At 44.4% G+C, this 24,514-nt stretch overlaps 1 protein-coding gene across 1 annotated transcript in view; it reads left to right on the forward strand.

Annotated features, from left to right (window-relative positions):
- LOC308619280 (MOB kinase activator 3B-like) overlaps window positions 1-24,514 on the forward strand; it is a gene marked incomplete at its 3' end in the record, with an annotated part of 90,690 nt that overhangs the window by 60,968 nt on the left and 5,208 nt on the right. The window contains exon 2 of the mRNA XM_081237904.1: window positions 17,548-17,751. Within this exon, the coding sequence (XP_081094030.1) occupies window positions 17,548-17,751 (204 nt within the window). The remainder of the gene's footprint in view (window positions 1-17,547; window positions 17,752-24,514) is intronic.

A 24,514-nucleotide genomic window follows, 5' to 3' on the forward strand; every position in this document is an offset into this window, starting at 1 on the left:
TCCATGTTAGGTCAGTAATGGTCACAATGATGTTTATCCTTGTTTTATAGATGAACAAACAAAGACAAAAGACAAATTGGTCATGCACGTGATGCCCAAATCACACAGTTAGCAAGGGGCAGAGCTTAGAACTGATATTTGTCTTTATGAAACCCTGGTCTCTCCACTACCTGAGAGCTTCCCAAATGTCAGTGCCAGAGTCAGTGTTCTCTGTGACAAAATGAGAATGAAGAAAATAAGGACATCGTATCAAATGCCTCATACTTACTCCTAAATTTATTCTAGGTCAAGGACTGTCCTTTGTTCTGAGATTACGTCTTTCCTCCTTATTTCTTTTTTGGTGTGAAAAACGCCTTTTCTTTTATGAAATTATAGCGTTGGTGGGGCTTTTCAAATTGCTCTTGTTGATAAAATAAAGGAGACAATTTATGCTGATTTCCCCTTGCCCAGTTTTTAAAATTTTGCTGGATTTTGACACCCAGAAGTTTAGCTACACCGTTTTGCTTCCCTTAAAGTAAAACATGCAAATATTTTAAATGCCCCTGTTTGCACCCTGTTATACTCCTCATAGGCTGTGGGCCATTAGGCCGTATGTGATTATGGCCTCTATTTCTCATCAAGCTGTAATGATGGTCCCATTACGTGCTCCCAGATATGATAAAGGAATATTTCCTGTTTCTTTGTTCAGATTCCACCAGAAATGGTTTCTATTAAGAATTCTTTGGGAAACATTAAAATTGCAGATTCCAGAGCCCTGCCCCGAAAGATTGACTCAGTAGTGCTGGATAGGACCCAAATTTGAGTTTTTAGCAGCCTTTGAGGGGATGCTGATTCTGCTCATCTGGGAATAATACTTTCAGGAACTCTCATATAAAGGCACTGGATCATATGAAATTATCTCTTCTCTGCACTGAGAATTCTTTGTTCTTTCCATAGAGACATGGCATCATGTCAAGCTCAATTTTGTGAATTATATGAGATTTCTACATCCATTTCTGATTACAGTGTTGGAAAAGAACCATCTGATTTGCTTCAAGCACTTCCTTCCAAAATCAATTTAAGTAAAATTAATCTTAAAAAAAAAGACTCATTTCCTAAATTTGAAATCACTTTTATGCTTAACTAAACCTACGATACATCCAAGCTGAATCCTGGGCCCATCAGGGAAGTCTCCATCCTGAATGTGACATCAGTCAGTTACCATGGAACTAAAAGGCTGTGCTATAAATTCTACTTCTATGCAGGTTTTCCTTCAGTGCAAATCAGCTGAGAAACTCTCTCTCTCTCTTTTTTTTTTTTTTTGGATCACACTCAGGATATTTAGTATAAACTTACTTTTCTTAAAATACTTTAATAATTTATGGCTTCCAAACGTTTTCTTGCCATCCCATTTTTCATATGAACAGCATACTTAACAATAACCTAGCTCATTACATGAAGGGATTACTGACCCAGGAGAGATGAATCAGATTAGCTGGGGCTCCAGTGTAGCTAAAAAAGCCCTGCGTCCTCCCCCAGGAGAATTTATAAGCATTGCCCACCGCACTCCAGTATGCATGTGTACAAATAAACTTTCCAGAGAGCACATATCCTGTCAATAGTCAAAACAGATTATTGTTGAAGAATTGGCCGAGATGAGAGAGGACAGCCGCAGCAGCTCTGAATAGAACATGCTCAGCCAAACGTCTTCCTGAGATCTGAGCACATTTCACCAGAGCCCTTCTCTTCCCAGCTCAGACTTCTTCTGGGAAAGGAGTAAGTGAGTACAGGGTGAGTCTTTGCTTCCCTGCTTCTTTGTTTTCCACACCTTTGACTCACTCATGCCTCAGAAGTCCCCCTGGACTCCCTTTGACACCTTTACCTTAACCTGGGTGCAGTGCTTGCCCTCAGTCCTGTATGGTATATCATGCCCTGTACCATCTGTTATGCTCACTGTAGGGAAAGGATTCAGCAATGAGTTCAGGTGTCACAATCAGACCGTCCTGTGTTTAAAGCCTCTCTTTACCACTTACTGTGGGAACTTGGGCACATGACATGATCTTGGAACTGTTTTCTCATCAGTAAGTGGGAATAATAATTATTCTATATAGTGTTCATGTGACTTAAGATAGTGCTTGTGAAATGTTAGTGCAGTATCTGGTACATAAATAATACTAGTAATTAAATTATTTGAAATATTGTTTAGAGATTTGATATACTTGTCTCTTCCACTTCTATTGAAAGTAACAACTTTGACTTTTTTTTTTTTTTTCTTAGTGGATGCTTAGAGTAAGGTGTCATAAAAAATTCTGAGGCCATATCCAGGTGTAAGAGGGAAAGACTCTGGAGACCAAATAGCCATGTCTGCCTCATTTAGATGGTGGAGTGAGGACAGATGCCACATATTTTCTTTTCCTGTATTCTACTGGAAGGACCTTAAGGGTGGTAATGCGTGAATTCAAGCCCTTAACGTATCGATCATCTACTATGTACCAAGCACTGTAGTGTCCATTGTGTATACATTAACAAACAAAACAGACATGCCCTGTCCTCGTGGAGGTTACAGCTAGTGGAGGAGCCAAATAAAAACAAGTAAACCAGGGCACTTTCCCGGCGATCCAGTGGTTAGGACTCCACGCTTCCACTGCAGGGGACACAGGTTCGATCCCTGGTTGGGGAACTAAGATCCCACAGGCCGTGGGGTGCAGCCAAAAACAAAAAACAACCAAAAAACAAAAACAAGTAAACCAGAAAATAAAAATAGGAAACTAGTGATAGGGGGTACTGGGAAGAAAACCATTAGATCCAAGCCACAGAGAATTAAAGGTGGAAACAGAAATCTGCATTAGAAAGAGTGGGCAGAGGAAGTACCTGAGAAGGAGATATGAAAAGAGGGATGGGAAATGTGTTCCAGGCAGCAAGAGCAGGCTATGTAAGGACCTGAAGGAGAAAAGACCTTGGCACGGTCACGAAATTAACAAGATGCCCATTTGACAGAGTGTAATCAGGAAGGAGGAAAGTGAACGAGATGAGGTGGAAGACGTAGGCAGGAGCCGGATCACTTAGAGCAGTGATTCTCAAACTCCAGCATGCATCCCAGTCCCCCAGAGAGCTTGTTAAAACCCTGCTTGCTGGGCCTCACCCCCAGAGTTTCTGATCCAGTAGGTCTGGGGCGGCACCTGGGAATGTGCATTTCCGAACAAGTTCCAGGTGCTGATACTACTGGTCTGGGGACCACTCTTTGAGAACGCCTCCTATAAGGCTTTTTCAGGCCATGGTCAGGGGCTTGAATTTTTTTATTTTTTTATTTTTTTTATTTTTTAATTAGTTTCTGCTTTATAACAAAGTGAATCAGTCATACATATACATCTGTTCCCACATCCCTTCCCTCATGCATCTCCCTCCCTCCCACCCTCCCTATCCCACCCCTCCAGGCGGTCACAAAGCACCGAGCTGATCTCCCTGTGCTCTGCGGCTGCTTCCCACTATCTATCTACCTTACGTTTGGTAGTGTATATATGTCCATGCCTCTCTTTCGCTTTGTCACAGCTTACCCTTCCCCCTCCCCATATCCACAAGTCCATTCTCAAGTAGGTCTGTGTCTTTATTCCCGTTTTACCCCTAGGTTCTTCATGACATTTTTTTTTTTAAATTCCGTATATATGTGTTAGCATACGGTATTTGTCTTTCTCTTTCTGACTTACTTCACTCTGTATGACAGACTCTAGGTCTATCCACCTCATTACAAATAGCTCAGTTTCGTTTCTTTTTATGGCTGAGTAATATTCCATTGTATATATGTGCCACATCTTCTTTATCCATTCATCCGATGATGGACACTTAGGTTGTTTCCATCTCCGGGCTATTGTGAATAGAGCTGCAATGAACATTTTGGTACATGTCTCTTTTGGAATTATGGTTTTCTCAGGGTATATGCCTAGTAGTGGGATTGCTGGGTCATATGGTAGTTCTATTTGTAGTTTTTTAAGGAACCTCCATACTGTTCTCCATAGTGGCTGTACCAATTCACATTCCCACCAGCAGTGCAAGAGTGTTCCCTTTTCTCCACACCCTCTCCAGCATTTATTGTTTCTAGATTTCTTGATGATGGCCATTCTGACTGGTGTGAGATGATATCTCATTGTAGTTTTGATTTGCATTTCTCTAATGATTAATGATGTTGAGCATTCTTTCATGTGTTTGTTGGCAGTCTGTATATCTTCTTTGGAGAAATGCCTATTTAAGTCTTCTGCCCATTTTTGGATTGGGTTGTTTGTTTTTTTGCTATTGAGCTGCATGAGCTGTTTATAAATTTTGGAGATTAATCCTTTGTCAGTTGCTTCATTTGCAAATATTTTCTCCCATTCTGAGGGTTGTCTTTTGGTCTTGTTTATGGTTTCCTTTGCTGTGCAAAAGCTTTGAAGTTTCATTAGGTCCCATGTGTTTATCTTTGTTTTTATTTCCATTTCTCTAGGAGATGGGTCCAAAAGGATCTTGCTGTGATTTATGTCATAGAGTGTTCTACCTATGTTTTCCTCTAAGAGTTTGATAGTTTCTGGCCTTACATTTAAGTCTTTAATCCATTTTGAGCTTATTTTTGTGTATGGTGTTAGGGAATGATCTAATCTCAAACTTTTACATGTCCCTGTCCAGTTTTCCCAGCACCACTTATTGAAGAGGCTGTCCTTTCTCCACTGTACATTCCTGCCTCCTTTATCAAAGATAAGTTGGCCATATGTGCGTGGGTTTATCTCTGGGCTTTCTATCCTGATCCACTGATCTATCTTTCTGTTCTTATGCCAGTACCACACTGTCTTGATTACTGTAGCTTTGTAGTATAGTCTGAAGTCAGGGAGCCTGATTCCTCCAGCTCCGTTTTTCGTGCTCAAGATTGCTTTGGCTATTCGGGGTCTTTTGTTTTTCCAAACAAATTTTGAAATTTTTTGTTCTAGTTCTGTGAAAAATGCCAGTGGTAGTTTGATAGGGATTGCATTGAATCTGTAGATTGCTTTGGGTAGTAGAGTCATTTTCACAATATTGATTCTTCCAATCCAGGAGCATGGTATATCTCTCCATCTATTTGTATCATCTTTAATTTCTTTCATCAGTGTCTTATAATTTTCTGCATACAGGTCTTTTGTCTCCTTAGGTAGGTTTATTCCTAGATATTTTATTCTTTTTGTTGCAATGGTAAATGGGAGTGTTTTCTTGATTTCATTTTCAGATTTTTCATCATTAGTGTACAGGAATGCCAGAGATTTCTGTCCATTAATTTTGTATCCTGCTACTTTACCAAATTCATTGATTAGCTCTAGTAGTTTTTCGGTAGCATCTTTAGGATTCTCTATGTATAGTATCATGTCATCTGCAAACAGTGACAGCTTTACTTCTTCTTTTCCCATTTGGATTCCTTTTATTTCCTTTTCTTCTCTGATTGCTGTGGCTAAAACTTCCAAAACTACGTTGAATAAGAGTGGTGAGAGTGGGCAGCCTTGTCTTGTTCCTGATCTTAGTGGAAATGGTTTCAGTTTTCACCATTGAGGACAATGTTGGCTGTGGGTTTGTCATATATGGCCTTTATTATGTTGAGGAAAGTTCCCTCTATGCCTACTTTCTGCAGGGTTTTTATCATAAATGGATGTTGAATTTTGTCGAAAGCTTTCTCTGCATCTATTGAGATGATCATATGGTTTTTCTCCTTCAACTTGTTAATATGGTGTATCACATTGATTGATTTGCGTATATTGAAGAATCCTTGCATTCCTGGAATAAACCCCACTTGATCATGGTGTATGATCCTTTTAATGTGCTGTTGGATTCTGTTTGCTAGTATTTTGTTGAGGATTTTTGCATCTATGTTCATCAGTGATATTGGCCTGTAGTTTTCTTTCTTTTTGACATCCTTGCCTGGTTTTGGTATCAAGGTGATGGTGGCCTCGTAGAATGAGTTTGGGAGTGTTCCTTCCTCTGATATTGTTTGGAAGAGTTTGAGAAGGATGGGAGTTAGCTCTTCTCTAAATGTTTGATAGAATTCACCTGTGAAGCCATCTGGTCCTGGGCTTTTGTTTGATGGAAGATTTTTAATCACAGTTTCAATTTCAGTGCTTGTGATTGGTCTATTCATATTTTCTATTTCTTCCTGAGTCAGTCTTGGCAGGTTGTGCATTTCTAAGAATTTGTCCATCTCTTCCAAGTTGTCCATTTTATGGGCATAGAGTTGCTTGTAGTAATCTCTCATGATCTTTTGTATTTCTGCAGTGTCAGTTGTTACTTCTCCTTTTTCATTTCTAATTCTATTGATTTGAGTCTTCTCCCTTCTTTTCTTGATGAGTCTGGCTAATGGTTTATCAATTTTGTTTATCTTCTCAAAGAACCAGCTTTTAGTTTTATTGATCTTTGCTATCGTTTCCTTCATTTCTTTTTCATTTATTTCTGATCTGATTTTTATGATTTCTTTCCTTCTGCTAACTTTGGGATGTTTTTGTTCTTCTTTCTCTAATTGCTTTAGGTGCAGGGTTAGGTTGTTTATTCGAGATGTTTCCTGTTTCTTAAGGTGGGATTGTATTGCTATAAACTTCCCTCTTAGAACTGCTTTTGCTGCATCCCATAGGTTTTGGGTCGTCGTGTCTCCATTGTCATTTGTTTCTAGGTATTTTTATTTTTTTTTATTTTATTTTTTTTCTTTGCGTTACACGGGCCTCTCACTGTTGTGGCCTCTCCCGTTGCGGAGCACAGGCTCCGGACGCGCAGACTCAGCGGCCATGGCTCACGGGCCCAGCCGCTCCGCGGCATGTGGGATCTTCCCAGACCGGGGCACGAACCCGTGTCCCCTGCATCGGCAGGCGGACTCTCAACTACTGCGCCACTAGGGAAGCCCTCTAGGTATTTTTAAATTTCCTCTTTGATTTCTTCAGTGATCACTTCGTTATTAAGTAGTGTATTGTTTAGCCTCCATGTGTTTGTATTTTTTACAGCTCTTTTCCTGTAATTGATATCTAGTCTCATAGCATTGTGGTCGGAAAAGATACTTGATACAATTTCAATTTTCTTAAATTTACCAAGGCTTGATTTGTGACCCAAGATATGATCTATCCTGGAGAATGTTCCATGTGCACTTGAGAAAAATGTGTATTCTGTTGTTTTTGGATGGAATGTCCTATAAATATCAATTAAGTCCATCTTGTTTAATGTATCATTTAAAGCTTGTGTTTCCTTATTTATTTTCATTTTGGATGATCTGTCCATTGGTGAAAGTGGGGTGTTAAAATCCCCTACTATGATTGTGTTACTGTCGATTTCTCCTTTTATGGCTGTTAGTATTTGCCTTATGTATTGAGGTGCTCCTATGTTGGGTGCATAAATATTTACAATTGTTATATCTTCTTCTTGGATCAATCCCTTGATCATTATGTAGTGTCCTTCTTTGTCCCTTCTAGTAGTCTTTATTTTAAAGTCTATTTTGTCTGATATGAGAATTGCTACTCCAGCTTTCTTTTGGTTTCCATTTGCATGGAATATCTTTTTCCATCCCCTTACTTTCAGTCTGTATGTGTCTCTAGGTCTGAAGTGGGTCTCTTGTAGACAGCATATAGATGGGTCTTGTTTTTGTATCCATTCAGCCAATCTGTATCTTTTGGTGGGAGCATTTAGTCCATTTACATTTAAGGTAATTATCGATATGTATGTTCCTGTTCCCATTTTCTTAATTGTTTTGGGTTCGTTATTGTAGGTCTTTTCCTTCTGTTGTGTTTCTTGCCTAGAGAAGTTCCTTTAGCATTTGTTGTAAAGCTGGTTTGGTGGTGCTGAACTCTCTCAGCTTTTGCTTGTCTGTGAAGGTTTTAATTTCTCCATCAAATCTGAATGAGATCCTTGCTGGGTAGAGTAATCGTGGTTGCAGGTTTTTCTCCTTCATCACTTTAATTATGTCCTGCCACTCCCTTCTGGCTTGTAGAGTTTCTGCTGAGAGATCAGCTGTTATCCTGATGGGGATTCCCTTGTGTGTTATTTGTTGTTTTTGCCTTGCTGCTTTTAATATGATTTCTTTGTGTTTAATTTTTGACAGTTTGATTAATATGTGTCTTGGCATATTTCTCCTTGGTTTTATTCTGTATGGGACTCTCTGTGCTTCCTGGACTTGATTAACTATTTCCTTTCCCATATTAGGGAAGTTTTCAACTATAATCTCTTCAAATATTTTCTCAGTCCCTTTCTTTTTCTCTTCTTCTTCTGGAACCCCTATAATTCGAATGTTGGTGCGTTTAATGTTGTCCCAGAGGTCTCTGAGACTGACCTCTGTTCTTTTCATTCTTTTTTCTTTATTTTGCTCTGCAGCAGTTATTTCCACTATTTTATCTTCCACCTCACTTATCCGTTCTTCTGCCTCAGTTATTCTGCTATTGATCCCATCTAGAGTATTTTTTATTTCATGTATTGTGTTTTTAATCGATGCTTGATTCATCTTTAGTTCTTCTAGGTCCTTGTTAACTGTTTCTTGCATTTTGTCTATTCTATTTCCAAGATTTTGGATCTGGGAAATAGAATCTTGGATCATCTTTACCATCATCATTCTGAATTCTTTTTCAGGTAGACTGCCTATTACCTCTTCATTTGTTAGGTCTGGTGGGTTTTTATCTTGTTCCTTCTCCTGCTGTGTGTTTTTCTGTCTTCTCATTTTGCTTATGTTACTGTGTTTGGGGTCTCCTTTTTGCAGGCTGCAGGTTCGTAGTTCCCGTTGTTTTTGGTGTCTGTCCCCAGTGGCTAAGGTTGGTTTAGTGGGTTGTGTAGGCTTCCTGGGGGAGGGGACTAGTGCCTGTGTTCCGGTGGATGAGGCTGGATCTTGTCTTTCTGTGGGCAGGTCCACGTCTGGTGGTGTGTTTTGGGGTGTCTGCGGACTTTTTATGATTTTAGGCCACCTCTCTGCTAATGGGTGGCGTTGTGTTCCTGTCTTGCTAGTTGTTTGGCATAGGGTGTCCAGCACTGTAGCTTGCTGGTCATTGAGTGAAGCTGGGTGCTGGTGTTGAGATGGAGATCTCTGGAAGATTTTCGCCGTTTGATATTATGTGGAGCTGGGAGGTCTCTTGTGGACCAGTGTCCTGAAGTTGGCTCTCCCACCTCAGAGGCACAGCACTGACTCCGGGCTCCTCAATTTGGGATGATGTGTTGTCTATTCATGTATTCCACAGATGCAGCGTACATCAAGTTGATTGTGGAGCTTTAATCCGCTGCTTCTGAGGCTGCTGGGAGAGGTTTCCCTTTCTCTTCTTTGTTCTCACAGCTCCTGGGTCTCAGCTTTGGATTTGGCCCCGCCTCTGCGTGTAGGTCGCCAGAGGGCGTCTGTTCTTCGCTCAGACAGGACAGGGTTAAAGGAGCAGCCTCTTTGGGGACTCTGGCTCACTCAGGCCGGGCAGAAGGGAGGGGCACGGAGTGCGGGGCGAGGCTGCAGCGGCAGAGTTCGGCGTGACGTTGCACCAGCCCGAGGCGCGCCGTGCGTTCTCCCGGGGAAGCCGCCCCTGGATCCCGGGACCCCGGCAGTGGCGGGCTGCACAGGCTCCCGGAAGGGCGGTGTGGGCAGTGACCTGCGCTCGCACACAGGCTTCTTGGCGGCGGCAGCAGCAGCCCCAGCGTCCCACGCCCGTCACTGGGCTCCGCGCTTTCAGTCGCGACTCGCGCCCGTCTGTGGAGCCCCTTTAAGCAGCGCTCTTAATCCCCTCTCCTCGCGCACCAGGAAACCAAGAGGGAAGAAAAAGTCTCTTGCCTCTTCGGCAGCTCCAGAGTTTTCCCGGACTCCCTCCCGGCTAGCTGTGGCACATTAGCCCCCTTCAGGCTGAGTTCTCGCCGCCAGCCCCAGTCCTCTCCCTGCGCTCTGACCGAAGCCCGAGCCTCAGCTTCCAGCGCCGCGCGCCCCGGCGGGCGAGCAGACAAGCCTCTCGGGCTGGTGAGTGCCGCTCGGCACCGATCCTCTGTGCGGGAATCTCTCCGCTTTGCCCTACCCAGGTATGTGGGGAGTTTCTTGCCTTTTGGGAGGTCTGGGGTCTTCTGCCAGCGTTCAGTAGGTGTTCTGTAGGAGTTGTTCCACGTGTAGCTGTATTTCTGGTGTATCCGTGGGGAGGAAGGTGATCTCCGCGTCTTAGTCTTCCGCCATCTTACCCGGAAGTCCTCCCTGCACCTTTCTGAGTTTTGATTTTGGTGTACCTCCGCTCTGGGCACTAAGCATCCTTCTGGGAGGAGCATGGATGCACTCCCTGCCCTCAGGGAGCATATAGTCTGGAGGGGGTGGCAGACCTGAGCCAGTACCTACACAGGTCAGTGTGCAATTGTCATCTGGGATCTGTGCTCAGGAGAGTTACAGGAGCAGATGGCACATGCTAGGCAACCTGAGTCTGGGGATGATGGGAGGCCTTCAGCTGAGCTCTACAGAAGGAAGAGGCATTAGCTAGGTGAATGACGGGCTGGAATGTCTGCCAGCTGCTTGTGGAACCTGGGATGTTCTGGGGCCAGTTCTCTGGTGTCCCTGTAGACAGGCTTTGAGGCCCTCCTCTCCAGAGCTCCACAGCCCAGGTTCAACCCAGTGCCGTCAGAGACCAGGTTCTCAGCCCTAAGCATCTGGCTTTCTCTCCAGAAGAAAAAAGAGAAAAACCATGAAAACAAGAATGGGTAGCAGCTAGCTTGGAAATTGCCGCCTGGGTCTTGTTTGACTTTGGGACCTCCATCTCCCACCTGTGGCCCTGTCATAGCATCTCTGCATTCTCTGAGGGACTCTCTCCTTTTGAAGCTTCCATAACAGGATAAAAGATAAAAACACAAGCCATTTAGACAACTTCTTGTTTTTTTTTTCCAGAGGTGCCTGAAAAGGAAGGATTGAATGGGGCATTTGGGGGCTAAGTGAAAGGGAGGGGAGGGGAGGGGATGAGGAAGAAAGAAAATGGATTGAAGCTCAGAAATTACTGGAATTTTTATTCAATTCTGTGTGGGAGAAAGAATAGTTACTGAGTCAGAGATGAAAGGCAAATCCCCATGGGGCCCCAGAGAAATTATTATATTCCATGCTCAATTTAGCTCTCACACTCAATGTGGCTTGGAGATCAGAAAGTTTGTGGTTAGACACATTCATAAACTCAGCAGGGCTCTGTCAGATGCTGGTTCCCGGCTGAGTACCAGGTCCTCACCAGCAGCAGAAACAGAGCCGTGAAGCTGCCTGGTCGGGCCTTCAAGAGGGTCTCCAAGCCCCACAGGCTCATTGCACCCTCCTCCTTCACCCCAATTCTCTGGCTGGCCTTCTCCTTGGCCTGATCACTTAGCAAACTCTAGTCTTGCTTTGAGTCTAATTGTTGAGCAAATTCCTGTGGAACATGTGAGAGATTGGTCTGGGATTCTGACCTCAGCCCAGGCATCTTGCCTGGGCTCATTCTGGAATCTGAGTTCAACCTGGTCCCGTTTTAGACTTGCTGATCCCATTTGCAGAGACCAAGCCACACGGCCTGCCCCGAGCCATCCAGATCTATCCTTGAACACCTAGATGTCTCTCACCTCTTTCTGAAGCTCATCTGAACACGTCTTCTCATTTCGAGCCAGCTTCTTGGAGTCTGAAATTTCCCAGCTTGAATCTGAGAGTCAGGGGCTATGGCTCAGGGTAGGGTAGAGGAAGGAGAGGCTCTGAGATCAATCGTGCGTGCAAATCATGTAGAGACCTTCTGTTCAAAGGTTGTTTTCTATAGGGATTTCCCTGGCGGTCCAGTGGTTAAGACTCCGCGCTTCCATGGAGGGGGCACGGGTTCGATCCCTAGTCTGGCAAGTTCCTCATGCTGCATGGCATGGCCAAAAAAAAAAAAAAAAAGCCTCTCTAACCTATTCCAAAAGTTGTTTTCTATATGATCAATACATATCTGTCTGAGATTATTGTCGGAAGGTTTGTCTGGGTTATTATAAGACTAGTCAAAGTTTAACTCCAAATCCTTCAGATATGCAGTCTATTTCAGTTATGACTTCTGGTTAATATTGTCTGGCATTAACTTTCTAATTGAGTACAGTGACTGAAAATTAACTATCACCCCCCTGAAAAACTATATTGAAAGGTAAAAAAGGGAGGTTTTAATGATAAAAAAAAGGAGTTTCAGATTCTTTCTTCCCACGCACTAGGCTAGATGAAAACATTCTCCATCTCAGAGCTCTCCTCCATAGAAGAGCATTGTGTCGCCTTGCATGCCAGGACCATATCAAGACTCTGGCAAAAAGCTATCATTTCTGCTGTAGGCTTTTTTCCTCCCCCAAATAGGCGATGATGGATTCACATCTTGACTAAATAAGATGACTGCTGTCTTATGATTCAACTTTGAATGATGAGTGTTCCTTACCTAGCCCTGTGCCAGGTGCTTTTAAAGATAGAATCAAAGTATAAAGCAGTCCCTTTGTTCAGGGAACTTACAGTAATACAAGACATAAATATGAGAAATTTGTAAAAAATAATGCAAAGTCAAATATCATCCAGGGCTTAATTGAGTACCTACCACTCAAAATTCTTTGCAAGTTCTGGATTGATGGATTAATACCAAGACTGCCCTCCTGAAAATAAATATGCAGGAGGAATTTAATCCCAAAGTATGTTACAAAGAACATTTGGTCCATGAGATACTGAAACTAACAGTGCACCAGAGTGCTTCGTATCTGCAAAGTATTAGCAAAGCCTTTTACGTGTGTGTAGTTAATCCTCACAACAACCCCCTGAGCTACAGATAACATAAATATCCCTGTTTCTTTCCAGTTGAGGAAACTGCAGCTTAGAGATACGAAGCCGTTTGCATATGGTTACCTTGTTAATAGGTAGTAGAGCCAGAAATGAAACCTGGGAAGTCTGATTACAGACTCTTTTAAACCAATAGCTATTACAGGAAAAAGGGGGTTCCAGAGTTAAATAGGACTTTTGGCTACAGAAATTCTCAGATCCTTTACTATTTTTAGGTATATTGCAAACATTTATAAAAGCAGCATTTTGACTAGTATACTTGACCTCGTGATCCTCTTTTTTAGCCAAGGATCTCCCAGAATTAGTCACTTTTAACACAGACCTTGGGAAGTACGAAAGTGGAGGGTCCCCAGTGCCTTATGTATTCAAAGAAGCAGAAGGGACAAAAGGATGGGGTTGGATATAGTCCTGAGCTGGGTCATTGGTGCCCCTTGGAACACATAGGCTGCCCTCTGCCCAGAGCCTTCCTTGCACGTTCTCCTCAGGTTCAGGCTGCCATGCTAACAAGTCCAGTGTCCATCTGAGATGGTTCATTAGCCTTTCGTTCTTCCTACTGTTAGCCTGTATTTATCGAAAACAAACAAACATTTTTTTGAGCTTCCTCTGCAAGCCAGGTACCGAGCTCAGTGGAAGTCAGAAAATGGTCATCTTAACAGTGAGTTTCGCTGTGCCATGGAGTGTAACTGCAGGACGCCAAAGAAAGGGCCCGAGTTGTCGGAGTCAAATCTCTACATCCTTTTATCTGTGGGGACAGGCAAACACTTTAGCTGAACTAAGCCACAGTTACATTAAAAAAAAATTGCTGAAATAATAGTATCACAGCTCAGGATTTCACTGGGAATAAATGACATCACACATACACATAGCAGGCCTCTTTCAGGGTTCATTTTTCTGTGGCTATTTAATGGAGATTAGATACTTCTTACCGGCACCATGAAGACAAGAAACCCTCAGATAAATTAATTGTCATGAACTGGTCCCTCTGGAGCCTGTCAGGGAAAGGAGAAGATCAGCACTGAGTCTTACCCTGTCTTGCTGCCGTGAGGCCAGTTACACAGGATGCGAGTTCCAGGGTCCACCAAAGTGGTGGCCATCCAGAGGGGTGAGATCTTCCACTTCGCACCTTCTGACGGTTTATTTAAAGTCTTCACACACACACACAAATCTGAACACTTGGAAGGCAGAAGAGAAAGGGAGAAAAGGGCTAAGATAGTATACAAACTGTAGAATTGGACCCTGAACCATCAATAATATTGAGTGAATTTCCCAAATGCCACAGAGCTTTCTTATTCTTAACCCCACACTCTGTGAGCTGGGATTTTATCTCTGGCTTAGCAGGGAACCCACCAGGGTTCTTAGGCTCCCTACGAATCCAGCCTAGGACTTCTCAGCTTCCCATGTTGGCCTGGGGGTGACTATGGTGCATGCTGAGCATGTCCTCACTTGAACCATTTGCAATGTTTGCTTTTGAAGAATGAATTACATGTAAGGAAGGGGATGGTGGAAGAGTCAGGGCCAACTTAGCAGCCAGAGCCAAGAGATTTGAGGCTGGGGTCCTACCTACCCAAGGAGTTCATGTGGGAAATAACAAAAGTAGGACTTCATCTCAAAGTTCCCACCATGTGCCAGACACATTACAGATACTATTATAAGAACCCTAGAAAGTAAATGTTTTTCTCCATTTTGTAATGAAGTAGAGTGATGAAGTCACTTGCCTATACAGCTAGTAAGTTACAGGGCTAGGATTTTAATCTAGGTCTTCCAGACTCTAAATCAGCTCTTCTCTATACTGTGAAGATCATTCCCAGCCATAGCCCAAATGCGAGAGGCAAGAGCAAACCAAGTTCAAGGCCAAAGGCAAGGCCAGAGACCAGGTGTGGAATGGAGGGCAGAGCCAAGAGCTCAAAGCTGATAAGATGTAGGGACTTGAGGGGTGTGGGGGGATGCAGATTGGGGACACTCTAGAGGAACTCGACAAGTGCCATGAACATCCTTGGTGTGTCCCAAGATTTTGCCTTACCTTCAGTCAGTGTGTGGGGTGTGGGCACCAGCTTTAAAGGTCAAGCAGACGAACTGGCACAGCTGAAACCCTCCATCCCTGTGTCCCCCAGCAGCTGGTGACATGAAAGATGAACGCCCCTGGGGGGATTCAGGCCACCCAGGAAGGAAGGGCTTGGGAGCTGGAAGTGTGTGCAGAGTCCCAGAGCAACATCTCCAGATTTCAGAGTAGTGGGTACTCATGGGCTTTGGAGTTAGAGAATCCTGGGTCCAAACCCCTCCGCTATTTGCCAGCTGCATGACCCGGGTAAGCTACTTAATTTTCTGAGTCTGTTTCCTCATTTATGAGATGGAAACAATAATAGTACCTAGACTTGTTACGTGCTCAGTAAATGTTGGCTTTTACTCTTAGTCCCAGGTCCATCGTCTAAGGCACCGGCAGAGAAAACACATCTCTCCTTGGGGCCTCAGAGTATTAGCTGACCTCTTAGTAACTCGGATCTGTGGCTCCCAAGGGTTTGGACTTTTTTCACCCTTCTCTCCTCACCCCTCTCCTTTTTAAAAATTATATTTCTGTGCCACCAAAGACTAATCTTTAGATGCCTCGTTGCATTTAGCAATTAAGCTGTGCTTTTATCCTTGGCAAAGAGAGTCACACTCCAAACATAACCAGATCTGTTAAATTTTAGAATCAGGCTGACTTGGTCCAAATCCCAGCCCTGCCACTGTTTACCTAAGTGGCCTGGAGCAAGTTAATCTGTGCTTGGTGTTAATTAATCTGTGATACAGGACTAGTAAAACCTACATCACGGACAGGTTGCGAAAGTAACACATGTCAACCTCTGCTGTTGTGTCCGTGTGGTTCCAGGACTCCCGTTCTGATGGGAACATAATCAACACTTGAATATGGATAATGGGGGATTCCATCACCTCTGGACCTCAGGCTTCTTTGAAGCCTCTAGACCTTCTCCCAGCCTGGCAGCAGAGGTTTTCACTGGACCCCCTTCAGCAGAGATAACCACCTAGCCGCTCTGGCGGGGAGCTGCCCTCCACCTTGGGCCAGCTTTACATCACCCCACCCTCAAACCCCAGCATCTGTTGCCCAGACAGTCAGCTGCCAAGCTGTGCCCAAGTCTCCCCCTGGGTTCATTTGATATGTTGCCACTTTGTTTTGGAAGAAAAGCCAATATCAGTGCCAGACCCTGGGGAGGCAGATTCCTGCCTCTGCCAGCTGCCAGCTGTGTTCCATCGCTCATCCTGCCCTCGGTGTCCCAGGTGATCCCGTGACAGTGTCTCTCACCAGACAGCTGCCACTGGGACCCTGTGGAGGCACGGACAGCAAAACTCCAGGCTTGCTGGGGACCAGGGACATGCCCTGAGCGCACCTCTGCAATTCTGCCGAACGGCTGGTGGTCATGTCTGCCTTTTCCTGATAAGGGTAATTACTTGCCTTATAACAACAGCTAGATGTTCCAGATCTACAAAGCAGAGAGCGGGCCGGAGAGGTGTCATTCCCTTTAGCAAGCGCTTACTCTGTCCTGGGCGCTGTAGGAGGGTCTTAGTCATGCTGACACTCCTGGCCATGCAGAAAAGGCCTTGTTTTGACTCCTCCTTAACTGACAGAAAACCAAAAGTCACAGGGGTGTCACTTCTAATCCTCAGGACAATTGGCAATTTTACCTGCACCCTACATATGGAGAAACTGAAGCTCAGAGAGGTTAAATAACTTGTCTGTGGTCCTACGGCTGGAAGAGGAGCGCAATAGGAATTCAAAGGCTATTTAACTTTGGAATCCATGACGTCACTGCTTAAGAACAGTGTAAATACCAAGAGTTTAAGCAGTGTCTGAGAAGCAGAAAGGAAGTGGGCTTGGGATTCTGCTATTTGTTGCTCTGACCAAGCTGGGAGTAGTGGTCATCAGACAGGAAATCTGGGTGATTCCTCTGCCCCCTCACCCAGTCTGTGTTAGGAAAAACAACCCCCAACTCTTACCTTCCCTCAAGGAGATGAGGTGACAATAAGTATAATGCGAAGTTTCCATGAAGTTTTGTTGCATTTGCCCACCTCCGAAACAGTGTATCTCAGAAAAAGTTTGGATCAGAATTTGCAAACTGGTAGTCTGCAGGCCGAGTTATCCTAGGAAGATGTTTTGTTTTGACCTGCGGTATTTTTTTCTTTTTTAAATGTCAGGTTAATTTCTATCCTTTTAAAAATAGAACTCCAGATAGTTCATATAGAACCCCAGATTTCTGAATCATCTTGCAAAACCAGATCTCGCAGCCCCGGGCTTCTGTGGCCATCTGGCCACCACTGACTGAGTTGTGCAGCGGCTGCTTCCTTTGACGAGAAAGGGCTTTCTAATTTGCTGCAGTCCTCACCGCTCCCTATTACTCTGTGTCAAGGAGTGCCAGTCTCCCTGGATCATTGCCCTCCTTCTACCAGCTTTCTTATATTAGAGATAAGAGGAAAAGGAACTTTCTTGGGCTCTAAAAAGTGGGAAAAGTAAAAAAGCAAGAAGGGAGAGTGCCTGTTTCTATCTAAAAATAAATATTTCTGTGCGTTTATCTGCACCAAAAAAGATATAACCAAAGAAACAAACCTGGCCCTCTTTGTTCATTTTTTTGGTCTTTTCGTGGTTGTTGGTGTTTGAATTTAACACCATTTTAGCCACTTTTTCAGACAATGTCCAATGCAGCTGCCCACACAGAGCCAGGCATCTGCAGGCTGGCCCAGAAGCCCGGGTCCAGGACTGTTCTCCAGCCTCACACGTGTGCTCGGGGCCTGCCAGAGCTTCCCCATCATGGTTTTGTTTCCTTTTTCCCTTTCTCTAGGTGTTCCCTTCCCAAAGAACTTCCTGCAGATCTGCAAGAAGATCCTGTGTCGCCTCTTCCGGGTCTTCGTCCACGTCTACATCCACCACTTCGACCGGGTCATTGTGATGGGCGCAGAGGCCCACATCAATACCTGCTACAAACACTTCTATTACTTCGTCACTGAGATGAACCTCATAGACCGCAAGGAGCTGGAGCCCTTTGGTAAGTGTCACTGTGCGGCACCCTGGTCACCCCAGGGGCTCAGCCACTTGTCACAGGACACTGCCTCGCCCATGCAAACTGATGGCCAGCTCCTAACCAGAGGATTGCAGAATTGGACAGGAGTTAGAGGTCAGCTAAAGGGCAGGAGATGCCAAGATGTGTGCGGCCATCAAACAGAGGTCTTACATTTCTCCCTGGGATTGTCATGGTTTGGGTCAGAGGAAGTAGCTTTAATTCTCAGCTCCAAAACCAGTCACCTATTCACTTAACCCCTTAAATGGGCATCTTTGAGTTCTATGTCATCTCTTACACTGTTTTCCAAAGAAGGTAAGAAACGTTTCTTCAGTCAGTGACTAAATATTCAGCCCCTACTGGGTGGCACCTGCTACATACACAAAGTCAAGTTAAACTAGTTTTGAGTAGCTTTTACTCCAGAGATATAGAGAGAGGTGAGCCCAAGATGAGAATACAGTATCATGGGGACTTTGCTTTTCATACTGAATCTCCTGCAGTGCAGTTTTAATGGAATATATGAGAATCCAGAGCACTTGGTTAAAAAAAACTTTACTATTATTGTTTAAGTGAGTGGGGAGTCCTTTCATTTTCTTTTTTTCTTTTTGTGGTACGCGGGCCTCTCACTGTTGTGGCCTCTCCCGTTGCGGAGCACAGGCTCCGGATGCGCAGGCTCAGCGGCCATGGCTCACGGGCCTAGCCGCTCCGCAGCATGTGGGATCCTCCCAGACCGGGGCACAAACCCGCGTCCCCTGCATCGGCAGGCGGACTCTCAACCACTGCGCCACCAGGGAAGCCCCTTTCATTTTCTTTATAGACTATCTTTACAGTAGGACTCAAACTGTGCTTTGGAAGTCAAGGGCCCCTAAAAACCCTACATCTTTTGTGACATATAACATACTATGGTACCCTCATCACAGCTATCCCTAGCAACTCTATCTAGTACCGTCTTATCCAGTATAATCAGTGCTTTATCGTAAAATCATGCTTTTTTCCTGAAACAGTTAAACGTGACAGTTTTGCTAAATATAACTGACAGAGCAACTAAATTTCATCCAACTCCATTTGAACAATGGCCTGAGCACAGGGGCCAGACTGGTCTTTTGCTAGCCTGTCTTCCTTTCTCTTGAGGTACATGTTTTTAAAATACAGGTTTTTAAATTATTTATGTATGGTGAGGCCAACAGATCAAGAGATGACTGCCAGAGCAGCTCTACTCAATCAAAACTAATTAAAACAAAAGAGAAAAAGACATGACTGCCATTGAAAAGATAGTTTGTTTTACTCACAGATCCCAAGAGAAGGGGGTATACCACGGTGTGAGGACAACGTGGGGAAGGACGCAGACTGGTCAGGGACAACACGGGCAGGAGCCTTTCTTGTGGTTTCCCTGGGAAGGAATGGGCGAGGCAGGGTAAGAAGGCTAAACATGGACTAATTTAAGTAATTTCAGCAGGTTCTGGGGCAGGGGAGCTGCCCCTAGCTGGTCACCTGGTGCTATGGTGATTAGGCCAAAGGGATTTTAACCCTAAGAGGTCACAGTGGAGGTGGTTGGGAAAGTGGGCTCTGGATTGGTTGGTTTGCGTTGATTGGTGAGTAAACAGCTCAAGGATGAGTTGTCTACAATCTCTAGAAATTGGTTAGCCCTAGAAGGGGCAATCCCTCCCTTTTCAGCAAGGCCCCAGATATTCAAGAATCAAAACACAAAAACCAAAAGACATGTTTAATACAGTAGAGTACCTGTATCTGGCAAAGAAGATGTTGGGGAATTTTATATATCACCTTTAGAGTTTCTCAACTTGAAATCTATAACGACGCTTTGAGAATACATGGCAAAAAACCCATTTTTTCTGTGTGTCACTCAAGAGTTGTGGAACAAAGCAAGACTCGCTGGGTACAAGTGAGATATATCATTGGCTAAAGCATTTATTTTCTTCATTTTCTTTCACAACCACTTTCTAGAAAGCTCTTGGCAAGAACTAAGTTGTCTCTGGATTCAGTTGGACGAGTAGTGTGGAAAGAAACTAAAACATAATCATGGTGAGGTTTTGCTCATTTGTCTTGTATAAAGGCTGTTGTGGGTAAACAGAAAAGGTGGTGCAAACAGCAAAAGGGAGTTAAAGGCCTGAAAGGAGCGGATAGAGCTAATTTCAGAAAATGTTAAGGACAGAGTGGATAGGGGCAGGTGAATGAAGAGGGTGGAGCAAGCACTCTGATCTCCAGGAGAAGAGTCTCCTTCTGGGGAGTTTGGTTCAGTTGTTTTCAGTTGACATGTTCAGGTGGAGGGGAAACACCTTCCCTAAAGGTCCACTGGAAGGGAGAGGCTCTCCTCAGCACTGAAGTTTGGGTTTCTCTGAGTTAAAGGAGCAGAAACATCTGATGGAGAGAGCTGAATGTTAATTTCTTCTCTACGTACGGAAGCATGAAGGCCATTGTAGGACAAAGCCGGGTGTAAGTTAACAAGTAGATAAAGCCTTCCTTTGCCATCAGAGCCCTCTCAGTTACAGCAGACCCTTGAACAACATGGGTTTGAACTGCACAGGTCCACTTATACGCTATATACTGCATTACTGCACCATCCACGTTTGGTTGAATCTGTTTATGCAGACCCATAGATACGGAGGAAACTCAGTCATGGAGGGCCCAACTATAAATTATACTCAGATTGTCAATGGCATGGAGGGTCAGGGCCCCTTACCCCCACGTTGTTCAAGGGTCAACTGTATTTTCTACAACTGAAGAAGGGCCCCAGGGATTCTAACACCTGGCAGTGCCGGGAACTGACTTGAAGTCTGAGTCACAGAAAGGGCTGGAACAACCCAGTTATTCTGTCAATAGATAAGAGCCTATTTCGGGGGATGGGGAACAAACTATGATTGGATTAACCAGGAATTATTAACAGTAGGTGTGAGCAAGAAGGGATATCATTTTTTTTCCCAGAAGCTTATAGTTCTTTAAATTTTGCTTGAAACAGCCTACCTTTATGTTTTGTTCATTTTAATTACAGGGAGATTAATTTCAATGCTTGTACATATTAATAACAAGTGCTTTTAATGCTTAACTGTCTGAAATTATGTATTCATTTTACACAAATCAAAACCTAGAAAGTAACAGAAAAAGATATTGAGAATGTTTCTGAAGACAGTCATTAGCACAGTTCAATGGCCACTAAGAATATTGCACTTGTGGATTGTTATTACTGAAACGAGCACTTTCAATATTGAAAGTGCTGGAATACCTAACTTCCAAGTCTACTATTGCAATGCTGTAGTATTAAAATCAGTCATATTATATGAAATCAATACGTATGTATTTGATTTGCATATATCAAGTACCCTATATACGCAAGGCAAGTTGCTCAGATGTTCTAATTGTATAAGAAAGATAAGCTTTTGAGAATTGACAAATGCAGTCTAAAAAAATATAAAATAATGACTGTCACTCATCTTTGGTCCTTGAAGGATGATGAAGAAGTCAGGCATTTGGCTTCCTGTTCTAGTACCTTCTTTAGAATCTAATGCAGCTAGGGACCAGAAGGACAGCACTTGTCAGGCCAGTTTCCTTTTGAACATCAGCAGCTCCAGAGTCACCACACCTCCAGTGGGACATTCTCTATGTCATGCCTCGGGATTCCACAATGTAGGATGCAGAAGCCCCACCTCATGTTTCTCTCTGCCATGTTCCCGCCACGCACAGCCATGCTCCTCAGCTGGCCCTGTTAGTTTTGTCTGACGTTGGCTGAGTGCCCAACACACTGGTTGTGTTGAGGGTACAGCAGCCCACAAGGGTAGGAGATTCAGTCTCAAGACAGTGCTTACCACAAGGCTCAGACTCTCTGGGTTCAAACCCTGGACCCTTCATTCACTAACTCGCAATTTCGAGCACGGTTTTTCAAAGCCTCATTTTACTCATTTGTAGAATAGGTATAATAATAGAATTGTAAAAAACTAAATGGGTTAGTCACACGATAGGTGCTTAAGAAATGTTGGCTGTTAAATGAGATAACGAATGTACAGTGGCTGTCATATAGGAAGCAGAGGTACCCTAATTCTCCCTTCCCCAGCTCCCATGGCCTTTTGCCATCTTGGAGATCCCCTAGGTAGCCTTGTAGCAGATATAGTTCATTGTATTTGTATCAGTGTCTCCCACAGGATTGTCAACTCTTTGAGGGCTGGTAGTAAACGGGACATATGCTTGTATTGCCTGTGTTGCCAAGCACCTAATAAATGCTTAGTGTGTTTTTGAATCCGGAAGAGTACTTTGAGGATGATCCCCATTCAATGGGATTACACACTAGTCATTCCTTCTTTGGTGCCACCCTCATCTCAGAACACGCCTGCAGACCTCCACTTATCCACAGTTGGAAATAAAGCTTCATGCTATCCGATTAGCAGTAGAGAGTAAAAAGCAAAATAAGGCGCAGAGCAGTAAAGGGGTGCATCCTCAGCCTCAGGCCTGACAGAGAAAGCTGGGACCCCAGCTCCGTCAGTTCCCTGATCCAGATTCCAACTATATCACCTAGGAGGATGTTGAATGCTCTCACACTGTCTGTGTGTCCTGGTGGACCAGGTGTACAGTGACCAAGCCTCCCAGATTTAGCACAGAAGAATCCCATGTCTTGGGAAAACACTGTCCCTGGCAAACGGGGACAGTTGGTCACCCTATCAGGCCTCTGAGGGGGAATACAGCTTGGAATTCAGAAGCTGGGAAGAGGTCACCTCGGCAGCCCAGTGAGGAAGGCCAGCACGTCCATCTGTCCACAGGGTTTGCCTCATGGCTCCCGTTGGGACCTGCTGGTCTGCAGCAGCCTGGGAACCCAGAGAAATACGTGATTTCATTTGGTCTCCAACAGCGAGGGGGAGGCTGGAGCATTGACAGACATAGACGTGACAAATGATCTATTTTTCATGTAAATGCAACAGCTGAAGATGACTTGAACTCGAGCAAGTTCACAGTTGGAGAAAACGAGCCCAAATGATAATTAGCAAATGGGCCAGGCCCTGATTGAATAAGCAGGCTGCTGTTGGCCCTGGGCAGCCTGGGAGTCAGCTGACAGAGTGGAGCTAATCAGGATTATCATTAGCCAGCACAGAGAGCAGCAGTATTTTGTTAGCCTTTCACTAAAAACAAAAGCAGATTCAGAGGGCTGTTAGCGACACAGAAGCTGGCGAATAAAGAGCAGATGAGGGAGGAGGACGACGAGAGAGGTTGGCGAGGCGGGGGAGGAAAGACAGGAGAGTCCTTGTTCACCCTAAGGCACCTGCTGGCCCCTGGGTGACCTTGGTCCAGCAGTTTCACCTTCTCTCTCCAGGGATCCATTTCCTTATTTCTAACAATGAAAGTGATTCTACCATCACCTAGCTTGTAGAGGTGCTGCCATGAAACCACATGTTAGCACAAGGCTGTTTGGTTACCTTATAGCAGGGCACGTGGGCCATAGGAGCTTTTTAATTAAGTCAGTGTTTCTCATTAGGGGTCCACACACCAGCTGCATCCGAATGTCCTGGAAGTGGTATTTTAAAATGTGCATACCCGGGCCTCACCCTGGATACACCAAGTCAGAATTATTGAGGTTAGTGCCTAGTCCCAAGCACCCTCGGTCTGCATCTCAAACTTCAGTGTGCATATGAATCACTCTGGCATCTCGCCAGACTGCAGATTCTGGTTCGGTACCCCTGATTGCAGCGCAATTCATTTTGCTCCCAGGTGACGTCAATGTTGCTGGTTCCCAGACCACTCGCTCAGGGGCACGACTCTAGATGACAGTGACTCTCAAACTTGAAAATTACTATTGTTAGCACATCATCCCTTCTTCTTCTCTAGGATGGGTGTGTGTGGGGGGGTCAGCTCAGTGAAGTGGGAGAGTAAAGCAAAGAAGAAAAATCTAAGGGTCAGCACCGACCAAGAGTATTCCTCAAAATATCAGTCCCGAGTAATCATCAGTGAAAACAGTTTTTCTTTTCCTGATCAAATGGGTTTTCGAAACGCTACATCATCTCCACCCCTGAAGACTCACGATGGACAATCATAGATCAAAGGCCTTGCGAAGTCATCCAGTGAAGAAACTGGTTGGGTTTTGTGTAGCGCCCCCTGCCCCCCATTTAGCTGCGTTTGGCTGCTGAAATCTTTTTTCTTTTGTCATCACTCATCGACATCTTATGGAGATTGTGATCCGTGGAACAAAGCAAGGGCAACACTGTTCAGCTCTGTCATGTGTTTCTGGATTTTGAGTTTTCCCTCCGTGCCTCCACCCTGGCCCCAGCCGTACACTCACCACTGCTGCATGGGATGAGGAAGAAAGAAGCCTTGGAGAGGGAGATGGGAAGGAAGTGAGACTCCTCATATGGGAAGGCTTCACAGAAGGAAAAGTAACTCAGCCTCATTCACCTTCACTCCTCAACCCTCCCACTTCCCTGTATGACACCCCATCAGTGAGTTTTTACCATGTGGCTGGCATGCACATATTTTCAAGAAATAAACGATAGCTCCATTTCTTGAGTTCCAGGTGTTCCCTTACATTCTTCACGTAAATTGTTTCCTCTGTTCCCCACACTTATTACCTTTACTTCAAACAGGTGTGGTGGGCAGTTTCTCAACCTCCCTCATTATTCTCATTACTGCCATCTTATCACACCCAAGCTTCCCCTCCTCCCCCAGTTTGTAGGCAGTGCCTGCTGGCTAATGATTGAGGTTCATGCATCAATGATCTTAGGCTTCAGCACCAAAACCACTGCTTCAAACACGGGTACTT

This window comes from Mesoplodon bidens (assembly GCF_964165515.1).
Source record: "Mesoplodon bidens genome assembly, chromosome: 6".
Lineage (NCBI taxonomy): Eukaryota > Metazoa > Chordata > Mammalia > Artiodactyla > Ziphiidae > Mesoplodon > Mesoplodon bidens.